The sequence below is a fragment of the Malaya genurostris genome, chromosome 2 (genome assembly GCF_030247185.1).
Source record: "Malaya genurostris strain Urasoe2022 chromosome 2, Malgen_1.1, whole genome shotgun sequence".
NCBI lineage: Eukaryota > Metazoa > Arthropoda > Insecta > Diptera > Culicidae > Malaya > Malaya genurostris.
This window is the reverse complement of record NC_080571.1, coordinates 79,572,004-79,598,485: the sequence shown is the minus strand read 5'-3', so window position 1 is coordinate 79,598,485 and position 26,482 is coordinate 79,572,004. Positions and strand designations below refer to the sequence as shown.

Here is a 26,482-nt window from a genome sequence, read left to right as displayed (position 1 = left end):
TTTCTGTTGGTTATTATAAAGAACTAGTATCACTTCATTAAATTCATAGTATTTTAAGATCTCTCATACAAATTGTTGATTCAAAAGTGTGAAAAAATCTTTTTTCTGTTGTTTCGTTTATATATTTTAGATTTTTATCAAACCGTGGCAGCATTGAGATGCGGAATTAGTACCTAGTTTAGAAGTTCTTTTGAATGCTAGAGGAATGGGCAAAATGTAGCTAGAAACTATAACTCAGCTAAATATCTCATATTCGGTTACATTTTTCGAATTGGTAATCTGTGTTTCACATATTTTCAATTTTCTGCTAAGAAAGACAGGTTTTGGGCTTGATCACAGATTTTTTGATAAAATGTTTTGACATCCCTGATTACCACCAAATCAGAATAACGAATTTGATAAGGGAAGAAACAGCATCGTTATTTGATTTACTTAAACGCGATCATTATTAAATTTTCAATTCACACTATTGATAACCTATAAAATCTGCTTTTCTGACCAAGAATCTGTAATTTGTATATACAGAATCTTGGTAGAGAATTTATCTGAAAAATCTTAAAAATATAGATTAATCTGTTTATTTGGTAAACCTGATCTGAATATTTCGAAACGATAAATAACTTCGTATAGTAAAAAAAATGTGAAATAATACCCGGTTACGCAACCACAGTTTTCAATCGAATATTTTATTCTTTCACATTTTTTTACCATACGAAGTTATTTATCGTTTCGAAATATTCAGATCAGGTTTACCACATAAACCGTGGTTATTTACAACAAAATCCAACCTAAATAAGAATTTTACTAGATATTTTCCTAATGGTGGTCATCTTTAGGCTATTTTTCTTCAACTGTGCAATTCACGACCGTTGGGTATAGAACTCTGACAAAATATCATTCCAACTAATATTCTCCCAAGATCCCCTTTTTATCGTGACGTTTCTTTTATCTTCCAGCCTTTTAGTACAACACCGATTTTACCAGCAACTTTTTGGTCTAATCGCCCCGATCGGAACCCGCAGTTGTGAGTAGATCATCGCATCGCCCAAAAGGCATATTACCGCTATTCATTGTACGGCAGAAAAAGTTATTCGTTCTGGTTAGTGTGCACTAGTGAAGGCCGCCCCCTCTGTGTGTATAACTATTTCGCGTCATTTTACCGTTTTGTATCCGTCACCGTGGACGAAGTTCCACAGGAATCTCGATTCCCTGTGTTAATTGAGTAAAATAGTTTCTAGAAGGTGAAAATCGCGTGATTCCGGGTGTGAATTTTTCGTCTCAATTCTCACTAGTCCCCCTCATCAAAAGGGAGAAAGCAGCTGGATAACCTTCGGTCTTTGTGTGCTGTGTTATGTGGTGAAAAGTTGTGAAATTCACAAAGTTCTGTTTGGATTACTTTTCGGTAGTCGCAGTGGATCACGGTTCCAGTGTACAGGAAGCTAAATCAGGAAGAGGAAAAATCCAAATCGTCGGCCCCCAAATCGATCGCGGATTTTTCTTTTCATTACTGAAGTCTACTGCAGAAAACGGTGTACTAAAAAGTAAAAAGAAAACGGATTCTCTCTCTGGTGGCCACTCAACACAATCACCATCGCATCCAACATTAGCCAGTCAGCAAGCAGCAGAGCGATTTCTGTGAAGTCATCGGGAACCCGGACTATCAGCGAACACAGCAGAATGGCGGAATCCGGCGAGGAAGTCCATACGCAGCACAGCAAGAACCTACCAGGTACGGTTTAGTATATAGTTCCGCTTAATCCGCTCCCGACCGTCTGTAATATTGAGTGTCAGCAAATGGTTCGGGGCTCCCCCAGCACGATGTTTTAATAGAGCCAATGGGAAGGAAACATGAACACCGTTCGGTCGCACTGCCAATAACAAACATTAATCCCGAAATGAATAATACCAACAGAGAAGAACCAGGGGGAGCGGGTGGTCGAAAATAGAATATCGATCGGGGACCGATAGACTGTGTAACCTTGGTGATATTAGAGTTGGACAATTTTCGGACAAGGATCCACGGGAATGTCGTAGACGGGGGTTTTTGGTGAAAGTTTGTTGTTTTTTGAATCAGAAGTATTTCGTGCTGGTGCTGGTGGAAGTTCATTATTTGTTCTCAACGAGGTGTTTTAACTGTAACCAGTCTTTTGTTGATTTCAGAATTTATGAAATCACTGTCCGACCTCGTTTGTCAATGCCAAGAGTTACAGAACTTCCTGCTGAAAGTATGCAGTTAGGTTCGCAAATGGCTCGCTCTTCTACGAATGTTTCAAAACTTATCACATTCCTGGCAACTGAAATTGTTTCGCATGTACGCCGCATTTTTTTCATTTTCCTTCGCTCCGTAAATTAACACCTTATCGGTACATGAAGCGCAGTGTACCTGTCTTGACCATGACAATGCAAATACCACCCTCCCCCCAGCTGTCACTCCTGCTTTTGCTGGCATAAAAACTCTCACAATCCAACAACAAAACGATGGCAAACAAAAAAAATATTAGCAGATTTAAACGATTCCTGCTCTCTTTCACTCGCATTGTATCTACCTTTCCCCGTGAGCTGGTCTTATTTTTTTGTTACTGCTGCAGCTGATATCTGCTGATAGTGTGCGGGAGTATGTTGGTAGTAGCCACTGAAGAGTACTTCCAGCTGATTCCATGATTGCCTTGGAATTATATGCAGCTGCAATTGCCTCTGCTACTACTACTATCACTAATACTACTACTACTACTGGTGCTGCTACTGCAACTACTAGTTCTGCGTACAAAGCATTGAAGCCGCACTGGTGCATGAGTCTTCAATCAATACAAAAATTATTACATTCGGGCCATGGTTTACTCACTGCCTGTTACCAGCGCCGAATGCATTGCGGTTGTCGGCTGGCCTGGGGATGACCATATGTGGTGTGGTGAACTGTTCACATTAGGCTCCCTGCTGACTGTGTCAAGCGTCTCATTGAGGCGTTTATTATAGGATTCTTGTTCATTTATTTTTCAGGGTGGCACAATTAAAAATAGACCCCACACAGGAAGTTTGGAATCAGTTGCACAAGCATTCGATTGGAGTAAAAATCTTATGCAGGGGTTGAAGGCGTGTGCTGCTGCCTCCGCCACCGCATTTCAAGCTAGTAAACAAAAAGAAGCACCACCACCACCACTTGTATAGGATTGGTATTTGCCGTTCAAATACTTCGTTTCACCACCAGTCGGAGGTTACTGATAAAGCTTTGTCTAGCTATGCTAAAATCTTCGATGTTAAACGTGAGTCTTTTATTTGCTCGCAAAAGCTAAGCTGCTGGTTTATCAAAGAAACTTCGTTGAAGTGCTCTGGAGTTGGTATGATGTTCGTACCACTAGAATTTGGCATACTTCCTTCGAAGAACTATTCATTAAACTTTCCAGTTTGTATCTGGGAAAGCACAGGTGTCCTCCGTACTTTTTTGTGTTTGATTTATTCTGGTTATGCTTCACGGATTTTGATTCTTGCTAGGTCTCTAGAGAAACTGTTAACGGCTAACAGGTTTTGATTGATGCTTCAAAGATTTATTTGAAAAAAAAAGCAATTGTAGATATACATTTTCTGTAACTATTCTGTGTTAATCGAAACCAGAAAAACCTGTTTTAATCCACCTAGCGGTGTAATGATGCCTCTCTCATAATACTTATAACATCATAAATATTACTGTGGAATTCGCTAATACAACTGTTCATTGAATAGAAATAGGAATGTTTGTTCGGACCTAATCTAACAAACTCTACAAATCCTGTTTACCCTGTAGTTCCGGAACGGGAAGTAGTATCCACAAGAAATTTAGGAATTCCGTATGAAACTGTAAGACTTTTCCTTTGAACTTATAAGTTTGTGAAAATCGATTTGGCCATCTTGGAGGAAAGCGAGTGAGATTCTTTTTGCAGTTTTTAATCACCATTTCCAATTCTTCCGAAAGCGGAACTAGAACGGTATTACTGCACTACCGGCTGTGAAAATGGCATATTTTGTCAAGTAAATTTGAATTCAATGACATTCGTTTATTCTTTCGGTCGCACTTATCATAGAATAGCTAAAATTTTTATCAACCGCAGCACCGTCTTTTACCAATATCACACACCAGCAGCAGACATCAGTAACCGTTTCTCCATAGCGTGTACGAAATAGAACAAAGTACGCATCGTTCGTTTAGTGTTTTCTTCTTCTTTCGGTGTTGTACATATTTTCAATCTATATGGCGTTTTGAAAACTGACACTCATCGCTCTGTAACTACGGAACCGGAAGTCGGATTTGGATGAAATTTCACAGTAGCTTTAAAGATAATATGAGCTTTCATTCAAATCAAGATATGTGAAAATCGGTTCAAGCATAGCAGGAAATCGAAGTGAGTTCTATTTTTTATGTTTTTCTGCACCACTTTCGGTGCTTCCGAAACAGGAAAAGGGGGGACGAGTAGTGCCGAATTAAGTTTTTATGCCCACAAACTAACAAGCTCTGCAAACTAGAAGAATTTATCAGACAGTTTTATGGGATTGGTACCTGTTTTTGATCATCGTTTGTGAAAAAATACTAATGAAATAGAAAATTTTCCACTTATCACGCTTTAGTTCCGCTTTAGGAACCGGAAGTCGGATCCGGATAACATGTTCTAGAAATTTTTAGAAAAACTATAAGACCTTTCATTTAAATCTTAGTTTGTCAAAATCGTTTGAGCCCTTTAAGAGAAAATTGAGTGCACATTTTTCCTCTAATTTTCACATATTACCATGTAACTCCGGAACCGGACGTCGGATCCAAATGAAATTCAATAGCAGGCTATGGCACCATTAGGCCTTTCATTTGATTCTAAGTTTGTGGAAATCGGTTCAGCCATCTCCGAGAAAAATCAGTGCATATTTTTGTTACATACACACATACACACACACTCCGGGCCTCGGTTAAAAAGTCGGTTTCCACAGTGATTGCATAACCTTTCTATATGAGAAAGGCAAAAACGAAAAAGAAAAATAACACAATTATTTTTTTTTTTTTGGAAAAAGAACACACACTTGTGTCGGATATTGACAATCAAGGAAATTGACTTTCTCTATTTTGCGTATACCATATTGAACGATTTCTTTTGTAAACTGTCCAACGCATCACCCGGTTTGGAGGCACATTTTGTAAAATGTACGACTGAAACGTCGGACAGTTAACAAAGAAGAACGAGAACTGTCGGCTTTTTTTACCTCGAACGAGTCCGTAACTTTTCATCACGACAATGCCCGGCCTTCAGTTGCGGCTGCGGTCGAAAATCAATTTGGTTTTTCGGTTTAGATTTCATGCAATCCTATTTTTGCATGTTTTGATCGCTGTTCTTACCACAATACGCTTCACCATTTTAAAGGAAATAAATCTTTCATATGGATACTGAATATATATTGCACTCATACCTTTGTTTAGTTGAATCTCATGCTCTTTCTTAAGGCCGATGCATTCGCTCCTTTAGCAAATTTCCTATTTCTAGTAACGTCGATGGTCGATACTGTTTAAATTCAATAATCTTGGTTAAACATCACTATCTTTTGTTCGAGATTGACTCATTTTGAATATTATAATTGTTCTTTTCACTTTACTGTTTTTACGTTTCTCTGTGGAAAGGTATTAGAATTGCTGGAAAAAACCGACTTTCGAACAGATCCTTGGAGTCCCATAGTGTTATAGACCATTCGACTTCGCCCGACGAGACCGGAAAATATCTGTGCGTTTATGTATGTATGTATGTGTGTGCACATTTTAGCAATTTTTTTCGCGCTCAATTTTTTGTGAGATAGCTGAATCGATTTCAACAAACTTAGCCTTGTTTGAATACCTTGGGCCCTTGACCAAGTTCAAAAATCAAACGGCTGTGACTTTTGGTTCCGGAGATATGATGGTATAAGTGACGTAAACGACAAAACGCATTGATTTAGACGCGCTTAATTTTATCGAAGATGGCTAAATCAGTTTCAACAAACAGGTTCGTATAAAAGCCAGAATTCGAAGATCAAATGGCTGTGAGTTCTGGTACCGAAGATATAATAGTGCAAGTGACGAAACCAACTAAACGCATTTTTTTAACTTCTCTCAATTTTGTTAAAGAAGTCGTCTCGGGTTGGCGGTTCAATGCATAAGGCACTGGTCCTACAAATCAGCTGTCGTATGTTCGAGCACCGACCTGGAAGGATTCGTAGTGTCAGTAGAATCGTAGCACCAGCCATGCAATGGTTCTGTACACTCTGAATCGGCTGCGAAGTCTGCTGAAACAAAAGGTCAAATTCCGCTACAGGAATGTAATACCAAGGCTTACCGATTTCAACAGACTTAACCTTGCTTGGAAACTGCTATTGGTTTTTTAAACAGGTTTAAAGTTCGAATTGCTGTCACTTACGGTCCCGGTGGTATAATGGCATAAGTGACGTAAAACTCATCGTCAAAACTCATTACCGCTTCAAAATTCAATTCTTTGGTGGTTGTTAAAAGTGAAAACTACGATTTTTCAGGTAAAAATCCGTCATTTTGCAGCTGTAAAACTTCCACTAAGTAACAAACAACGAGAAGAAAAACGTTGGGGTCTGTTTTTTTATATGTAGGAAGTGCGTGTGAAATTTGAAAAAAAAATTGGTTCAGTAGTTATTGAATGACGATGGACACGGACTTTCAAAACCTGCTTTCGACAGAAACGCGTTTAAAGTTTTTTGTCTATAAAACCAATGGAAACAATTTATTACTCAAGGGTCTAACATTTTCAAAAAATCATACTTTTTATTTTATAATTTGTTATAATGAAACATTTCAAGAATGTTTTGTGAAGTTTTTAAGTAAATCGAAGTAGAAATCTTGGGCCTGTGTGTCGAGCTCTCACTTCTTCAGATATAAAGAGGCCCATAACTTGCTGAGTTATATTACGATTGGCTTGAAAATTTCACAGAATATTCTTGAAATGTTTTACTATGAGAAAATACAAAGAAAATAATAAATGATTTTTTAAAAGTGTTAAACCCTATCCGCCTCTTAAGTTTATATGAAGTTAACGAAGAACCCTTCCTAAATAAGCTTTAAAAACCAATCAAAACCCAGTGAATAATTTGTTGTTTATTAGTTGTTAATTAGTTACGGTGGTTCCGAATTTGTAGCTCAATTTTAATTCATTTTTTCGTGTACTTCATCAAGTTTATATGAAGTTAACGAAGCAGCCCCCTTATATAAGCTTGAAAACAACTCAAAACTCAGTGAATAATTGGTTGCTATTTTTTTAAGTTAGTTTAGCTAATTGTGAATTTGTTGTTAACTTTTTGCCTTTTTCATTTAGATTTTCACAAACTTAAATTCAAATGAATGGTCTTGTGTTCCCATACAAAATTTATTATTTGGATCCGACTTCCGGTTTCGGAGTTATGGGGTAAAGTGTGCAAAAAATTGTGAAAATAAGTGCACTAACTTTCCTCAGACAAGACCGTTGACTTGAATCTGAGTTTGTGAGAATCGGTTCAGCCATTTCTCACAAACTTAGATTCAAATCAAAGGTCTTGTGGCTCCATACAAAATTCCTGACTATTTTTGGATCCGACTTCCGGTTCCGGAGTTATTGGGTGAAATGTGCAAAAAAAAAAAGAAAATATGTGTTCTAACTTTTCTCATAGATGGCGCAACCGATTTTCAGAAATTTAGGTTCAAATGAAAGGTCCTGTGGTCCCATACGTAATTCCTGAATTATGACTTCCGGATCCGGAAATATAGGGTAAAGTGTGTTAAAAATTTTATACCATCACTGAAAAGGGCGAAAATTTCTACATCGATCTAAAATCTTCTCAGATTGATAGTTTTTATCGGTAGACGGTCAAACAAATCGATTTCGGTTATTCTAAGAATCGAAGAAAATTATTTTGAAAAATACCACAGTATTATATAAAGACTGTCCCAAAAAGTATGAACGCACTTTGATTTCGCTGTAAATAATTCACAAGTGTTAGATATTCAAATTTTATTCGATATACTGATAATATTAGACTACAACAACCGAATATTATTTTCAACATTTGCTACTTAGCCATTGTAAACTAGATGGCGCACGTTCTTGCGAACGTTCCTCATTAAGTTCCGTACAGACTTCTTGGCAACAAGTTTTGACACTTTTTTCCAATCTTTTTCGAACTGTTGAATAGTTTCGGCTGCCGAGACATGTTTCTTAAGATGTGCCTTCGTTAATGCCCAAAATTCCTCAATTGGTCGAAGTTGTGGGCAATTTGGTGGATTCATGTCTTTTGGGACGAAAGTGACTTTTTTAGTAGTATACCATTCTACCGTTGATTTCGAGTAGTGGCAAGAAGCAAGATTCGGCCAGAAGACAACAGGATCCTTGTGGCTTCGAATCATGGGTAGAACTCGTTTTTGTAAACATTCCTTGATGTATATTTCGCTGTTTATTGAAGCAGTGGTGATGAAGGGTTTCGAAATCCTACCGCAGCTACAAATTGCTTGCATAGCTTTCTTACCAAATTTTTCGACTTCAATCGATGTCTCGGACTGGTTTAACACTTGCCCTTCTCGCACCGTATAATATTATGGCCCCGGCAAGGATTTGTAATCGAGTTTCACGTAGGTTTCGTCGCCCATGATTATGCAGTTCAAATTTCCAGCAAGAATCGTATTGTACAGCTTTCGAACACTCGGCCTGATCGATGCTTCTTGTTTCGGACTACGTTTTGGTTGTTTCTGCTTCTTATAGGTTCGAAGATTCAAACGTTTTTTAGCACGAAGAACATTTGACTTCGAAGTGCCCACTTTTTTGGCCACATCCCCTCCTTTTTTTGCTCGAACGCCTTCAGTATACGTTTATCCAACTGAGGGTTAGCAGGACTTTTTTTTTCGACCCGTTTTCGGTTTATCCTCAAAGGTGCTATCCTCACTGAACTTCCTGATTGCATTTCGCACGGCTTTTTCACTTGCAAAGTCTTGGCATTACATTCCTGTGGTGGAATTTGTTTCAACAGACTTCGCAGCCGATTCTTAGTGTACAGAATCATTGCATGGCTAGTACAATGGATCCTACAGACAATAAGAATCCTTCCAGGTCGGGGCTCGGCTTTTTCACTTACTCCTTCCATTTTTGCTATCTTTCTCAGTGACAGTTCGCGTTCTGTGCACCATTTGTACACAATTTTTCGACGTTTTTCTGCTGAAAGTCCACGCATTTCGAAAAAAAACTGATGAAAACGAATAAACAACTGCACAAGTGGTTAGAGAAGAGTGTAAACAACAGGACGCAGCCATAAAAATTGACAGATTCTGAACCATTGCGAAATGGCAGCAGTTTTTGGTTGCGTCCATACTTTCTGGGACAGTCTTTATGATAGCATGGTTGATATGAGAAAGACTTCACTACACCACTAGGTGGATTAAAACAGGTTTTTATTATTTGGAGTACTTCGCTATGTTCATATGAAATTCTGAATTAAGTTCATATGAGGTTAAGAGCCAAGTTCATGTTAAGTTGTGAACTAAGTTTTTATTAAATTAATGAGGACTCCCTTCTAAAAAAACTTGAAAGCAAATCGAAACCCAGTGGATAATATTGCCAATTTTGATAAATTCACCTAGTTTGCAGAGCTTGTGAGTTTGTGGACATAAAAATATAATTCGGCACTACTGGTTCCCCCTTTTCCTGTTCCGGAAGCACCGAAAGTGGTGAACAAAAACTCGAAAAATAGAACTCACTTCAATTTCTCTGCGATGCTTGAACCGATTTTCACAACTTTTGATTTGAATTAAAGCTCATATTATCCTAAAAGCTACTGTGAAATTTCATCCGGATCCGACTTCCGGTTCCGCAGTTACGGGGCGATGAGTGTTCACGTTTTCAAATCGCCAGATAGATTGACAATATGTACAACACCGAAAGAAGAAGAAAACACAAAACGAACGATGCGTGCTTTGCTCTATTTCGTACACGAAACGGTTACGGATGTCTGCTACTGGTGTGTGATATTGGTAAAATACGGTGCTGCGGTTGATAAAAGTTTTAGCTATTCTATGATAAGAGCGATCAAAAGAATAAACGAATGTCATTGAATTCAACTTTATTTGAAAAAATATGCAATTTGCATAGGCGGTAGGGCAGTAATGGAACGGTGGTTAGTTGTGTAGTGATGTCAATAATAATGACAGTAATAGTAATAATAATAATTATACTAATTAAAAAAAAATAAATAATAATAATCCTACATATTTTATGCTGCTAATTCATGCTGTTTAGCTTGACTTACATATCCAGAAGTAACAGAAACGCAGGTTTGCTTCGTTTGTTAGATTTCGTTTAATTGATTTAATCGCAATAGAGAATGAGATAGTAAGTATAGGTTTAACTAGGTTCAAAACTGTTCTTATTTGTAGTTCATATTTGTTGCTGACAAACAAACCAACTTCGGCTATTCCAATCATCTGAATCCGGTTTCGGAAGAATTGGAAATGGTGATAAAAAACTGCAAAAAGGATCTCACTCGCTTTCCTTCAAGATGACCAAATCGATTTTCACAAATTTATAGGTTCAAAGGAAAAGTCTTACAGTTTCATGAGGAATTCCTAAATTTGTTGTGGATGCTACTTCCGGTTCCGGATCTACAGGGTAAACAGGATTTGTAGAGTTTGTTAGATTAGATCCGAACAAACTTTTCTATTCCTATTCAATGAACAGTTGTTTCAGCGAATTCCACAGTCATATTTGTGATGTTATGAGTAGTATGAGAAAGGCATCATTACAGGTTTTGCTAAGATCATTTGAAATTAACTAAGCACCTCTACTAAATAAGCTTGAACGCAAATCGAAACTTAGTGAATAATTTGCTGCTGGTTAGTTACAGTGGTTTTGAATGCGTTGCTCAATTTTTCTTTCTTGTACTCCGTTAACTTTATACAAGCTTATTAGCGAAGTATTCAAAGAAAATTAAAAAAATTCAGTAGCAAATTGAAAATTACACGACTAATTAGCAACAAACTATTCATTGGGTTTCGATTTGCTCTCAAGTTTATTTGGGAAGGGTGCTTCGTTAACTTTATATGTACTATGTATTCGAAACTACCGTAACTAATTAGCAACTAATATGCAACAAATTATTCACTTTTTTAATTTAAAAGATATTTTTATTCAGGCCTATTTGCGTACAAGCTCTACGTGGCCGATTGAGACGATTTTTTGAATAATTTTTTTTTTTTGAGTTGGATCTCGTTGTCACTCTTTTTCTAGGGGGAGAGGAGCTTCCATTTCCCTCCTGCGAGGATTAAAGGGGCACTTCGTTCGTGGTTCGTCGCATCGATGGTATTGTTGTCGATTTCCGTCTTCTTTTCGTTGCTAACAGATCGGCTGAAAAGTTCGTATCGTTTCTATGAGAGGGCGCCACTAGAATTAAATCCATACCATTTTCAGTTAGTACCAACCTTCAAAAGATACGTGTATAAATTTGACAGCTGTCTGATTATTAGTTTGTGAGATATTGCATTTTGAGTGAAGCTACTTTTGTTATTGTGAAAAAAATGGAAAAAAAGGAATTTCGTGTGTTGATGAAACACTACTTTTTGATGAAAAAAAGTGCCGCCGATACCAAAAAAATGGCTTGATGAGTGTTATCCAGACTCTGCACCGGGCGAAGCAACAATTCGTAAGTGGTTTGCAAAATTTCGTACTGGTCATATGAGCACCGAAGACGATGAACGCAGTGGACGTCCAAAAGAGGCTGTTACCGATGAAAACGTGAAAAAATCCACAAAATGATTTTCAATGACCGTAAAGTGAAGTTGATCGAGATAGCTGACACCCTAAAGATATCAAAGGAACGTGTTGGACATATTATTCACGAATATTTGGATATGAGAAAGCTTTGTGCAAAATAGGTGCCGCGTGAGCTCACAATCGATCAAAAACAACAACGAAAAACCATGCTGAAATTGAACGAATTGGGCTTCGAATTGCTCCCTCATCCACCGTATTCTCCAGATTTGGCCCCCAGTGACTTTTTCCTGTTCTCAGACCTCAAGAGAATGCTCACTGGTAAAAAATTTAGAAGCAATGAAGAGGTAATCGCTGAAACTGAGGCCTATTTTGAGGCAAAGGACAAATCGTACTACAAAAGTGGTATAAAAAAGTTGGAAGATCGCTACAATGGCTGTATCGCCTCTGATGGCAATTATGTTGAATAATAAAAACGAATTTTGGCAAAAAAATGTGTATTTCTATTAAACGATACGAACTTTTCAGCCGAACTGTTAGTTGCTGTAGATTCACCTTGTTGTACATTGCTGGCAATTGGCAATTGCTGGTTGGTTGGAGGGTAAGTTGTTAACTGCAGCTGGTGTACTTTGTTCTATAGGGGATGATGAAGGATTCGTTGAAGGGGATGCTTCATTGTTGTTGGTGGTTGTCACAGGTGTACTGGGGTTGCTTGGGGTTGGTGTGAAGGAAGCACCGTTGTCCTTTGGTGTAGTTGTCTCCTTGTCCAGTTTATCACATGGCTAACCGTAGTGAACAGCTTTTTGGCAATATTGACATGTGGCCATCTGATTATCATAGGTAACAAGTGATTTGCACGGAATTCTTGTATCTTGACCGATCACATAAGAAGGTATAGCCTTCTTCAAGTGTATGCGTAATAAACGTACGCCATTTAGAATACCGGGGAAAAAGTTCTTCCACATTTCTTTTTCGATAGAGAGAATCTCTCCATATTGGGACATAGGTTTGCGAATATATGAATCGGTGACGCTTGAGGGAAGATCATGCACACGGACTTCTATAGCACTATCTTTCATATATACTGGAATGTTGTACTTTATATTTTCATGCTCCACATAGTGCACATTATTATTGTCTTTAGCGAATTGAATTGCATCCAACTCTTTATAGAACTGGATATAAACAACATTATTGGTCTTATTGCATTGAAGTAAATGCACACGTTTAATGTCAAGATGCATTTGCTCCTAAAGCAAACCTTCAAGTTCTCGTATCGAAGGTCGAATTTTGCACTGCCTGAAGTCAACAACAATTGTATTCTTTCGTGTCGGCGGTAGCTTTTGTTCGTTTGGTTCACTCATTTCGAGGTCGTTCTATTGTTCACTATACAATACTGTACTTGAATTCTTTTGTCCCGAACGTAAGCGGTTTTGTTATATCGACTGACTTGGATGAGATGTGAAAGCGAACTGTGAAATTATTCACTTATTTTTGTTATGATCGGAGTGATGTACCTCGCTAAGTTCATATCTATAGCATATTTAGTTTGTGATAGTTGATCTTAACGAAGGCATCGAAGAAATCAATGTTTAATTGCGTAATATTAAGATCCGGAAAAGTATTTTTGCATAATTCGGATATAAAATGTATAATTCTTCGAGTTCAGCTACGAATCGGTACAGTCACCCTTTTGTATTAGCCATCAAACAGTCACCGGCAGACCCTTCCAGTTTTAAAATAATATCAATGTCCGTAACTATTACTATCCAACTTGTTACCTCAAACCATAGTTTTTAAAATGTCCAAATTTGACAGATTACAGATCCGGTCCATTCTATCGCACCATTCATTACCAGCACCAGCCTTTGGATCCAGTACTGCCCGCCCGACCGGTAGTTTATTTTTATTTTTTTTCTGTTCGTATCACTTTTCGGGCCGCAGCTAATTAATTATTGTGGTAGCCTATCAATTAGGGTGAAAGTATCGCGTGTTGATAGGGTGGTGGTGGTAGTATCGGGAGGGACGGGCGGTTCGCAAAGCCTGAACCGTAACGTTCGACTGACCGACTGACTGACAGACAGACAAACAGACAATACGGCAGTCAGTAGTCAGTGGCTACCGCGATGCTTTCGAGCTGGTCTGACAAAACGCGAAAGACAAAAGACCCGCTAACCAAGCAAACGCTGGCGCAGATTTAGCCCAGCAGCGGTACCTCCCCTCGGAACGCTCACGCTATCCGGCAGACCTCAGCAGCTACAGTATATGGGTCACTGGTTTTGCGAAAGAAAATGTACATCGTTGAGGTTGAATTTTGATCCATTTTCGCATAGATATCGTACTTTAGACAGTCAACAGAGATAGAGGGAAAGCACGTTCAAAACCTCTTTCAGCATTTTAGTGACCCGTTAAAATGTTGTCCCCGAATGTTTTAGTACCGACAATCCGGTGTGTGTTATCAGTATAGCAAAAAAATTGCATTGTATTACTTGTTTTCACCTCCTTAATCAGATTTCGCGATAAGGCCAAGGGGGATTGATTTGTTCGCGACAGGATTTGCTATATTTACATTCGTGCCGTGACATGCCGTTGCATAATACCAGGTGACAGGTGCCAAAGATTTTATCGAACATCGGTGTGAGTAACCGTCGTCCGACTTCAGGCTGCGTGGTGCTGACGACGCTTGGCATTTTCAATGGGTTTTTTTTTGTGCTGTCTGTTGATCAAGTTTAAACTTAGTTACGCTTTTTTCTAGTTTAACTAGAGCTACTTGGTTTTACGTTTAGAAGGGAAAGAAAAAGAAGGTAGTTTAGCAAATGTTTGCTTTTAAGATATTAGCAATTTACAATTCTTTACTGTGATTTAATACACTGTGAGGTAAACAAAAATAGTACAGGGTCCGGCACTCGAAGTGTAACCAATTAAAAAGGCCATAAATTCAGTTTGGAAAATTACTTTTACTTAATTCAAAGTACAAAATGTGTAAAAATAATACAAAATTCAGAATCAATTCACTTTTGCTCGATATGACCACCTTTTGCCTTGACTTGATGACTTGAGAGAGCGAAGGAGTTGCTTCGTTTGGCCGAAAGCGGCCAATTTCCGAACATTGTTTTCTCTGACGAGAAAATTTTTCCAATTGAGCAATTCGTAAACTCTAAAAACGATAGGGTTTACTTGACCGACCGTTCATACGAGAATTTGAGTCATCGATTGGCCACCAGGAGGCAGCACCCGCAACATATAATGGTTTGGGCCGCTGTAACCGCAGATGGGCGCTCTCCAATCGTTTTCATCGAGCCTGGCGTCAAGGTAAATGCGACATATTATCGGGAAAATATTCTGGAGGTTGCTTTGAAGCCGTGGGCAGACAAACATTTCGGTGGCAGACCATGGACGTTTCAGCAGGACTCGGCATCGTCTCACAAAGCTCGAGTGAACCAAGAATGGCTGAAAAACAACGTTCCTAACTTCATCACGTCCACACAATGGCTCTCGAATTCACCAGATGCGAATCCAATGGATTATTCTCTTTGGGCCATTTTGGAGAGCAAAGTCCGAACTAAAAGATACACCAGTCTCGAGGCGCTGAAAAAAGTTATTGTCCGCGAGTGGGCCAAAATACTTGCAAGTCACATTCGGCCAAACGAAGCAACTCCTTCGCTCTCTCAAGTCATCAAGTCAAGGCAAAAGGTGGTCATATCGAGCAAAAGTGAATTGATTCTGAATTTTGTATTATTTTTACACATTTTGTACTTTGAATTAAGTAAAAGTAATTTTCCAAACTGAATTTATGGCCTTTTTAATTGGTTACACTTCGAGTGCCGGACCCTGTAGGGTTTTCAAATTTCTTCCATTCATTTGACTTAAACTAAAATTAGAACATTGTATTTTGTTCCGGTATCTCCACATCATTAGAAGATTCTGTCCAGGTTTTTTTTTCAAACGTGAATAAATTCAAAAACTTTCTTTGATAGAAACTACTATAATCTTTTCAATTTGTAAACAGCTTTGTCAAGTTAATATAGATTTAACTGTGGCAACCCTGCACGCCATTGCTAGACGGCGGCGTTTTCTTTTTCCATCCCAGCACGTATCGTTGCGTACCGGTTTTGCATCATTTTATATGACAGTTTGAAAGTTTTGATACTCATGGATTGAACTGTTGCTGAGAAATCGAAGTGAGTTCCGTTTTTGAAGCTTTTCTTCACTAGTACCGGTGCGTTCGGAAGCAGAAACCGAGGACTATTAGTCCCAAAGTAAATTTATATGTCCACTAACTAATAAGGTCTGCCAACTAGATGAATTTACCAGTAAGTTTTATAAAAATTTGCACCACGTTTCGCCGTCACTTTTGAAAAAATACTCATAAAAATGAAAATTGTTCACTTATCGCGCTGTAATTCCGGAACCGAAAGTCGGATCTGGATCATTTTTTCAAAACCTTTTATTTGCTTCTTAGTTTGTAAAACTCGGTTAAGAAATTTCCAAGAAAATTGAGAGCGCATTTTCTTATAGATTTTCATATATTACCTTGTAATTCCGGAACCGGAAGTCGGATCAGGATAAAATTCAATAGCGATCTATGGGACCATAGGACCTTTCATTTGTTGCAGTTGAACAAGTTCAATAGCGCCATATACATATACGGAAAGAAATCCGAAAAAATCATGAAACCAATCATTTTAACTTCTCATGAAGTCATGATACTGTTCATGATCTTAAGATCAAAAGGAATCAAATCATGAGCAATAAGTTTTCTCCCATTAAAATTAATCATGGTTAGAAAATGCGATGGTTCTTTTTTCCTCGTGAGTGTAATGGTCGAACATTTATCATGATTCACTTTCATACGATTCACTTTATACCACGAAACTCAACTACTGTTGTTGAAAATCCTCTGCACTTCTCATATAATACGTCTTCTGGACTGATATAATAATAAATCTTAACGTGATCCGTGAACGGTAGACGAAGGCCCCCTAGAGAAAAGTTGATGTCGTTGAAGTACAATAAGAATATTAAAGGTTCGAGCTGGCTGCCCTGCGGAATTCCAAACGACGCGATAAACTCATTGGAAACGTGATCGCCGATTTTCACTGCTAAATGACGATGTATATGGTATGATCGCAGTCATCGAAGGTTGTTCGAACCGAATCCAAGTCTTTCCAATCTAGTAATCGCGGTTAATTATATCAAATGCAGAGGAAATATCAGTGTAAATAGCGTCTGTTTGTAAACCTTTTGACATAGCATCACGTCACGTAGGACATAAATGACAATAGGTTGATGGTTGTGGATCGCTTAGGCATGAAGCCATATTAAGTATCGACAACTTATTGCGTACAATGGTTAAAAATCGGTGCCAGAACTGCACTAAGAGATGTGCTGCCACTGTAGTTGTTTACACAGTTGTTGTCAGGTCTTCCACAAGCTGGGAAAATTTTCTTTAGAGAGGGAAAACATCCGAAATAGTTGGCGAAGGGGAGCGTTAATACCAGTCGAGCATTTTTTTAAAATAACTGCCGGTAAGCCATCAGGACCGAAAGAGGTAAAAATTTTTTTGTATCACCACATCATTTCTATTCAAATTTAGGTATTGGATGAACTAATGGACGCAGTAGGAGTCTGAACTAAGTCTTAAAAGGGTCAATTATTGAATTGAAACTCCAATTATATTTATGCAATGATAAAGAAGTTTCATATATGGAAGGTCACGACAAGCAAGAATGTCACAAACTGGGACATTGGATAGTCTACCTTGGGTAAGCAAGAAATTTATTAGTTGAGATCTGACATCACGATACTCCACGCATGTCCAAACGACATGATCAATATCCCGATAACCTTCGCCACAAGCACAATGATTAGTCTCGGAGAGCCCAATTCAAAGGAGATGTGCGTCTAACGTGTAGTGATTGGACATGAGTCTGGACATCACACGAATGAAATCCCTATTCACATCCAGTCCCCTGAACCATGCCTTTGTCGATATTTTAGGAATAATTGAGTGCATCCACCGACCCAGATCATCTTTGTCCCAATAAGCTTGCCAGCTAGCAAGTGTTCTTTGGCGAGATGCGCTATAGAATTCGTTGAAAGCAATCGGTCTCTCATAAATTTCACCCTCAATTGCACCACGTTTGGCTAAAATATCTACTCTTTTATTGCCTGGAATGGAGCAATGAGCCGGGACCCAAACTATAGTGATTTGCTAATTATTATTTTATATGTCGTTTAAGCACTCTTTTATTTTGCTCAAGAAAAACGGTTCATTTTTGCCAGCAGCGTTTGAGCAAATGGCTTCAATTGCACTCAGACAATCTGTGAAGAGAAAGCAATGGTGTGCGGCGTATAATCAGAAACGGTTAAAGTCGCTAATAAAATGAAACAAACAAACAAACAGAAAATCATGGTTTGGAGATAATGTGACGATTACACTCAAACTATAATGAACTGCTGCTAACTCTGCTATATATATATACAAATGCAGGTTCTTGAAGCCTAAATGAGACCGAAATTATTTATAACCGCTGGAAGTCCATATTGGAGGAGCTTGTCTGAAACTGAATCAAATGCTCCTTTTATGTCTAAAAATACAGATGCCATTTGTTGTTGTTAAGCGAAGACAATTTGGATGTCATACGAAAGGTAATCATTCGTCCCTTTATTTTTACGGAAGCCAAACTGAGTATCTGACAACAAGCCGTTCGTCTTCAACAAGTTGAATTTAATTCTATCTAACCCCGGAGGGTTATTGTTACAAGACAAGAGTGCGATAGAAAATTCCATCATTGAAAAGGGGCTATCAATGGAACTATTATTTCGAGAAGACTCCCTAATAATGCTATGCGTAGGAACAGAATCTGGATGAACTTTCCTCGCAAAATTAAATATCCATCGGTTCGAGTATTCCTCACTCCGATTTCCTCGTTACGATTTGTCTGCCCGTGTCCCAAAGAGTGCTCATTGAGGTTTCTCTTGACAAATCTTCGACAAAATGTCTCCAATAGCTACATTTCTTGGTCCGAAGTATGCTCTTGTGCTTGGTTTCCAAAACCAAGAATTTTTCAAATTTCTGAGCAGTTTCTCCTCCTCGTTTTAAAAATGTCTTGAAAGCATTTTTTTCGCGTGTTTAGCATCTGAGCACTCTTTGTCCCACCTAAGATTTGGAGGCCTTCAGTTAGTCGGTTTGGGTTTGTTCTGCGGCCTCCAAAATCGAATAAACGAGGAAGTCATATTCTACCAGCAGGGGGAGTTCTTTTACTGAATTTAAGACTCTTGAAATATTACTTTGGAATTTAATCCAGTCAATATTTTTTGTCAAATCGTATGGAATATTAACTGAAGTAGCAATGCAATTGCTACTGCTAATTGAGACCATGATTGGTAAATGATCGCTACCGTGTAAATCAAGAAGTATTTTCCAGTTGCAATCTAGTCGAATTGAAGTCGAGCAAAGAGATAAATCTAATGCACTTGGGCGTGCAGGAGGTCTTGGGATCCGTGTCATGCTACCCATATTTAAAACTGTCATGCAAAAATTGTGGCAAATATTATATATTAAAGATGATCTGCTATCATTGTAAATGGAACCCCACATCATTCCGTGCGAATTGAAATCTCCCAGAATCAATCGTGGAGCAGGGAGGGTTTCGACCATTTCATTAAGCTGTCGCTGTCCAACTTAAGCTCTTGGAGGAATTTATACCGAAGCAATGCAAATGTCCTTTCCTTTAATGTTTATTTGACAAGCAACAACTTCTATACTAGAAGTCGAATGTTTAATCTATAAAAGGAATAACATTTCTTAATTCCTAAAAGCACTCCGCCATACGGAGAGTCTTTATCGAGACGTATAATGTTAAAGTCATTAAAATTTAAGGCTATGTTTGATGTAACAAGCCATGTTTCGCACAAAGCAAATACATCACATTTTTGACTATGCAACAAAACTTCAAATGAATCAACTTTTGGCATAATGCTTCGACAATTCCACTGCAGGACAGTGATTGAATCATTTGCGGCGGATGATAAATTATCCATCAAATGATACAAAACCTGAGAGAGCTGGCCATTGAGCTGATAACTGTTTCAAAAAAGTTCTAGCTATTGAAAGGAATGCCGTTATGATGGTCTTTAGAGGTTCAGAAATATTGAATGCTGCGAAAATCCATTCTACTATTTCCGAAAACTTCAGTAATCCTGATGGTGGCTGTGAAACGGAGCCCACTGGATTATTGTCTTTTCTTGTGCTAGTTCCTGGATTGGTTTGTGAATTTGACAAACCAGGAGGCACAGTTTTTGGTTTTAAATTTGGCTTTTTAGCTTTAACACGGGGATCTTTTTTGAAGGTATAATTTTAGGTGTCTTTTTTGGTATTTTGTGGTTTGGTAATCTCCTCTTAACAGACCCTTGAGGAGTGACAAACGAGGTATCTTCACTATTTCCGTCTTCACTATTTCCGAATTTTTTACAGTTCGTGCAATTCATAACATGCGATACGAAAAGCCGAACAGGAAGACGAATTTTATCGATATAGACTTATACTTATATTATGACCTTTCAGGAACCGCATTGGATACATTTTTATCAATCTGGCATCTAATGAATATTGATATTTGAAGCTTGACTAGTTTTCGATGAAAAAACAATCATAACTTTTTACTGGTAGCTCATATGAAAACGTTTGGTTGAGCCAAATTGTGCGCAATGATTAGTTCAACAACTCTTCTAAAGACAACTTTTCGATACAACGTTTCACAAAAAAGTGATTTTTTGGGAGCCACCTTACTTTTACTCGGGAAAATTAATGTAACTCGATCGAATGAAGAGCTAGAGAGGTGTTTTTTTAACAAAGCTCAAATAAATTTTTCTACAACTTTATTGTACAACGAAATTTGATTACAAACAACTTTTGTGAAGACACCAACTACAAAAAACTAATATTTAATAGTGAAAATATTTTTGTCACGCTAATTTCCTGTTTTGGGCCATAGTGCATTGGTTCAACCGTACCTAGCAAGTAATCGGTGTTTGTACACGAAGTATGTGCACGGAAACTCGACCCAATGTACGTACTGTTTTCGTTCGTGTACGGTGTTCGAGATGAAGTTGAACATGGACCCGTAGCAACTTTGAGGTTGGATATGTGCTTGATATTTAGTGCATCGGCACAAACGTACCGATGTTCATGGAAAGACTGCTTTTGAACCGTTCGCGAACGGATTAGCCATCTCTATTTCGAAGGCAACTACTTGGGATAAAGTAATTCCTTACAATCAGCATGTATTTTCATTTAATAAATCTCTCATTGTTCATTGGCACACCTAGTAGAAGAGACATTTTTTGCGAAACTATTTCATTTGAGACGAAGTACGTTATAACGGTTGGGCATCTATCGAGCAAGACTCTTTTTACTTAGTTAAGCCTTTGGATTATAATGAAAAAAAAAGCATGCATTTGTTATACGTGAATCGCATGACCATAATTCGTATTTCATTAATATTAAATGACATGATATATGTTTCTGTTCTAGCTTTAGGTTTGCTAAATTAATTCATTTTATTCACCCGATCTGGCGTGTTTCATTGTCGCAAAGAACAAAAAAATTGGTATTATTCCACACCCGAACTAACTCGAACCCGGCGGTACCGGCGATGACTTAGTCAAAACTAAATCTGCAAAAGTAAATATAATCAACTCGAGAGCCCCGCGCGCTACGGCAACCATCATCATCATCATGATCATCGCGTCGGTAACCGCGGTAGCACGTGACGCTATTTATATAATTGGTCAAACCACACAATATGACTCAGAGGACTCAACAAACGCAACAGCACCAACGAGTGGCGGTTGTGGTCGTGGTTGTGGTGGTGGTGGTGGTGATTCAAATCTACCAAAATCTCTAGTCATTCTTATAGTTGGGTGTCGGACGGAATAGCAGACAACGGGGTGGTGTTCACGGGAAGGCTATGCATTTTGCACTGTGCAGAAAAAAGACAAACAAACAAAAAAAACATCACACTCCGAGGTATCACCAATTACCTCACCAACGCTGTTGTGAAGTTGATTTAGTTATTTATTCTCCTCTCGATGATAACAGAGAAATCCTTCTAATGCAAGTCAATAATGAAACCATGTTTTTTTTCGTGTTTCGCTTGGAATCATTGCTGCGTTCGAGAGAATTATATCTACAAATCCTTAACCTCGCGGCTTTGGTTTACGGTTTGCCATTTTAGAATAGCCAAAAAAAAAAAAGAAACTCAATCTGTTAAGCCTCCCCTATTTTTGCGAAAATCGTTATCTTTGTGCGGTGTGGCAATAAATGCCTGGAGACATTTTGTTTTTTTCGCAGCAATATTTTTTTGCACCTGTGAAGAACAAATTAGCATGTATTTCGCGCGTGTATTCGTGATTTCGAGTGCTGGATTAATGAGAAAGTTGAACAGAAACAACAGAACACTCGAAATTCGGAACTTGATCGGTTAAATCACTACGTGGAACCATCGCAAGGAGGAATGTGACATTTGCTAAAGAATGTGTAAAATCCCGACAAAACAAAACAAAAGACGGTAACTTCGCCACTGAAAGTGTGAATAATAAATGACCAATCCGGCGAGATCGAACAGATTGATGGCACTCATCGTCGCCGAACAGCAGCAGCACTTACATTGTGTTTTGCTGGCGAAAATCTATTTTCGACTCCCGGCCGGTGAAGAAAGAATCCGTGCTGGCTAACTAACGGAAGAGCGAAAGCATCAGCTTTCACCAACGAAATGCGCTAACATCGGTGGAATTTGCTGTGTTTGATTCGTCATGCGGGCGAATCATCAGAATGCCGAACCGAATCATCGCCGGAAGAGGAAGAACGGTGCGCGGTGTGGGGGTGTAGAGCTCCAAATATGCGTGACAGTCAGTCGGGGGGCAAAGAATCGATGAAATCTGACCGTCCGTCCGTCCGTGTGTAGGTGGAGGGATTACAGAGGACGACATACATGACGCGGGGTCGTTGGTACCCTAAGGCGATGACGATGACACATCGGTCGTGTGCCGTCATCGGAAAGACCTTCTTGCGGTGTGTCGATTGAAAATTACGGCCGAATTCGCCAGGGAGACAGAGGGTAACCGTACGAATTGTTGCTAACTTTATATAATTTCACCATTCCGTTCCAAAATGTGACGAAAATAGACGCAAATACCTTAACGATTTGTTCGCAGCTTATCTTGATTTACCATATGCGTGAGGGAGGTTATAAACTCATTCGTCAAATGTTAAAGCTTCTCTTCCATTAGATTAGTGCAATTAACACGTATAAGCACATATTTTCGCATCAATTTTAATTTAACTTAAATTAAAAGATTAAGATTGTGGAAACATGTCAATAATCACTTCGGTATGAAACAGTTGAACAAAAAAGTCTTCCTTATCTTACTGATCGGTATTAGTAGTTCCGGAAATTGAATCTATAAGTAAGTTTACAACATGTGACGCGTAAAATTTTGAGACTTCATAGGAAAAAACTGACTACATTTGTTTTGACGTGCATTCGTCTTACTTGACTATGGGGCGCCTTGTCAAAATTTATCATGTGGGAGAGTGATAAGTTTTTGATCGTGAATACCTCCGGTTGTACTAATTTTTACACACTTCGAGTAAACATTGTAATTTTGCATATCATAAGATGCGTCGAAGTTCATGTAATGTTACAATCTTTTACATAAGACCGTGGTCACGATTACTCGCGATCGGTAAAGTGGAATGGTGTGATTTTTTTTAACATAGAGGACAGTAATGTCCTTCATGCAAGTGTCGTGTATCGATAAGTAGTTAGCAACATTCAAACAGTTATTACTCTGAAATGGCTTAATTTTTTGCAGCGTGTTTTGCGGTGACATGTTTGTTTACATGTCAATAACAGCTGCGCAATTGATTGGAAACGCGAACGAACATTCTGCACACTTGGTGCTCAGAAAGTGGTGTCACGTACAACGAAATTGCAAAACGGGTGAAAGTGCACCACACCAGTGTCAAAAATATTATCGAGAAGTTCGGTAAGACCCTTTCCATGAAGGATTTGCCCCGATCCGGTAGGAAAACGGAAAACCAGCCAGCCCGGCCGGGACTTAAAAGTGGTTGAGTACATCAGGAAAAACCCATCGGTGTCGACGCGGGAATTGGCCAAGCAGTTCAACACCAGCAACGGGAAGATTCAACGGATCAAAGTTCGGAACTCCCTGAAAACGTACAAGAAACAGAAGGTGCCGAAAAAGTCCCTGGTACAGCAAGTTCAGGCCAAAACAAGAGCGCGGAAACTGTATAACCGGATTCTACAGAATAAAGACGGATGCATCCTGATCGACGACGAAACCTACGCCAAGGAAGACTCTCGAGCGCTGCCCGGACCGCAATATTATACGAAATCGGTGTACCAGGACCTGGACGACGCTGACACCACGGTGTCAATGAAAAAGTTTGGGCAGAAGGTGTTGGTCTGGCAAGCAATTTGTACCTGTGGTTTGCGGTCGTCGATTTTCTTCACGAAGTGCACACTTAACGCCAAGGTGTACGAGGAAGAATGTTTGAAGAAGAGAATGCTGCCACTGTACAGAAAGCATAAGGCTCCTCCTCTCTTCTGGCCGGATTTGGCTTCAGCCCACTACGCCAACTTCGTTCTACAGTGGTTATCAAAAAATAATGTACAATTCATGGAAAAGGACATCAACCCACCGAACTGCCCGGATCTTCAGCCAATTGGGGGTTTTTCAATTAATTGATTTTCTGTAAAATGGCAGCCCTTTGAAAATGAAACCGCATTTTTTCATCACAAAATTGTTCATAAAAAAAATATTCACAATTTTCAAAAAACCCTGAACATGTCCGGTTTTGTCATTATAGCCGCCTTTAGAGCCACGTTCAGGATACCGTCTGGCCCCGGGGCTTTCTTTGTATCGAGCGATCTCGCCGCAGTGAGCAACTCCTCGTTCGTTACCTTTTCAACTTCGTTCGCTGGTAGCGGGGCTGGCTGCCAGGAGGACGTGTCGTGGTGGGGAAAGAGAACCGTTATGATTTTCTTCAACCTCGCCGGAGTACGTTCAGGGGGTGCTAGCGCCCCTCTCGTTTTGGTCATTACCATCCAGTAGGCATCGCCCCATGGGTTGGAGTTGGCTCCCTCACATAGCTGGTCGAAACAGGCTCTTTTGCTTGCGCTGATGGCCTTGTTTAGTACTAACTTCGCCGTTTTGAATGCCGTGTGCCTCTCCATCCTCATCTCCGCTGATCGAGCTCTTTGCATCCTTCTAGCCCTGAGGCAGGATGCGCGAAAGCGTGCAATTTGCTCGTTCCACCAGTAGACCGGTGGTCTGTTGGTCCTCGGTTGGGCCTTTCTAGGCATGGTCGCGTCACACGCCCGTGACAAGATAGCGACAAGAAATTTATTTAGCCTGATTTGTAGGATTTGTATTGGAAATTAATTTCCCAAAATTTTAACCATTTAACTGCCATATTTGTAGAGTTTAGGTGGTTCTTCTGATTTTTTTTTATTTCAATTTTTCAAAAACCTCTTTAGCGAAAAAATTGAGAAAAACAGACTTATTTTAGGCATTATGGGAAACCTTTCTGATTGATGATTTTCAGATTTTTTCAAAATGTATTTCATGCAGAAGGCATTTTATTCGCGTTTACAATTTCGGTACCATTCTAGATTTTACATCAAAAATAAATCATTTATCAGTACATTACTCAGTATTATTTTCTGATTTTTCAAAAATGTGGACGTGTATCGTATCAGACTTTCAAAGAAATAAATCAGGAATTCAGGAATGATTTTTTTTATCATTATTAATTACTTTAATACCCAAAATCTGAGCTCAAGTTGTAGATGAAAACGCATCGTATTTAGTTCTGAGGGTGAGTGGTGTATGATTTCAGAACTAAGCACCACGCGTCTCCATCTGATGATAATTTGATGGAGACGCATGGTTTTTCGATTGCTTTATTTTTTCAAAGGTCTGATATCCGTCCACATTTTTCAAAAATCTGAAAATAATACAACGTAATGTACTCATGAATGATTTATTTTTTATGTAAAATCTAGAATGGTACCAAAAATGTGAGTGCCAATAAAAAAACATTCAAAAATTTTGAACATTTATTTTTACATTTTGAAATGATCAGAAAAGTTTCCCATTGTACCTAAAATATTCCTGATTTTTTTTTTCTAATTTTGGCTAAAGAGATTTTTGAAAAATTTAAATAAAATGGAAATTAGAAGAACCACCCAAACTCCATAAATATGGCAATTAAAGGGTTGATATTTTGGGAAACTAATCTCCAATACAAATCCTACCAAACAGGTTAAATCAATTTAATTTCTGTTTGGGGGTAGTTTTTATATGCAAATCCGGCAAATCCAAATCCTTTTCTAAAACGTTTCGTACGCATCAATGTATTTCTATCAATCAGTAAAATTCATGATCAGTGTTAGGAAAAAAATCATTTTTCGCAAGTGATTTTCAGACAAAAAAAACATCGTTCAGAATGCTCACTAAAGAAAAGTTCACTACTGATTTGTTGCAAACGCGATTCTCACTGAAACAGTTGTAAAAAGGTTACTAGCGAACATTCTCCTGGATGATATTTAAGAAAAAAAAATATATCTGATATGATTCTCTAACAGGAAATTTTTGAGAAATGAATTGTCATAGCCGTTATATAAAAACATTTTGTAGAATACATGATGAATGAACTCGCC

At 38.6% G+C, this 26,482-nt stretch overlaps 1 protein-coding gene across 9 annotated transcripts in view; it reads left to right on the top strand.

Annotated features, from left to right (window-relative positions):
- The first annotated feature begins 998 nt into the window (after positions 1 to 998).
- Positions 999 to 26,482, top strand: part of LOC131432946 (ensconsin) — a 383,203-nt gene continuing 357,719 nt past the window's right edge. For all 9 annotated transcript variants that reach the window (XM_058599583.1, XM_058599581.1, XM_058599569.1 and 6 more), the window contains exon 1: positions 999 to 1,729. In XM_058599583.1, coding sequence (XP_058455566.1) covers positions 1,678 to 1,729 — 52 coding nt within the window. In that variant the 5' untranslated portion in view covers positions 999 to 1,677. The remainder of the gene's footprint in view (positions 1,730 to 26,482) is intronic.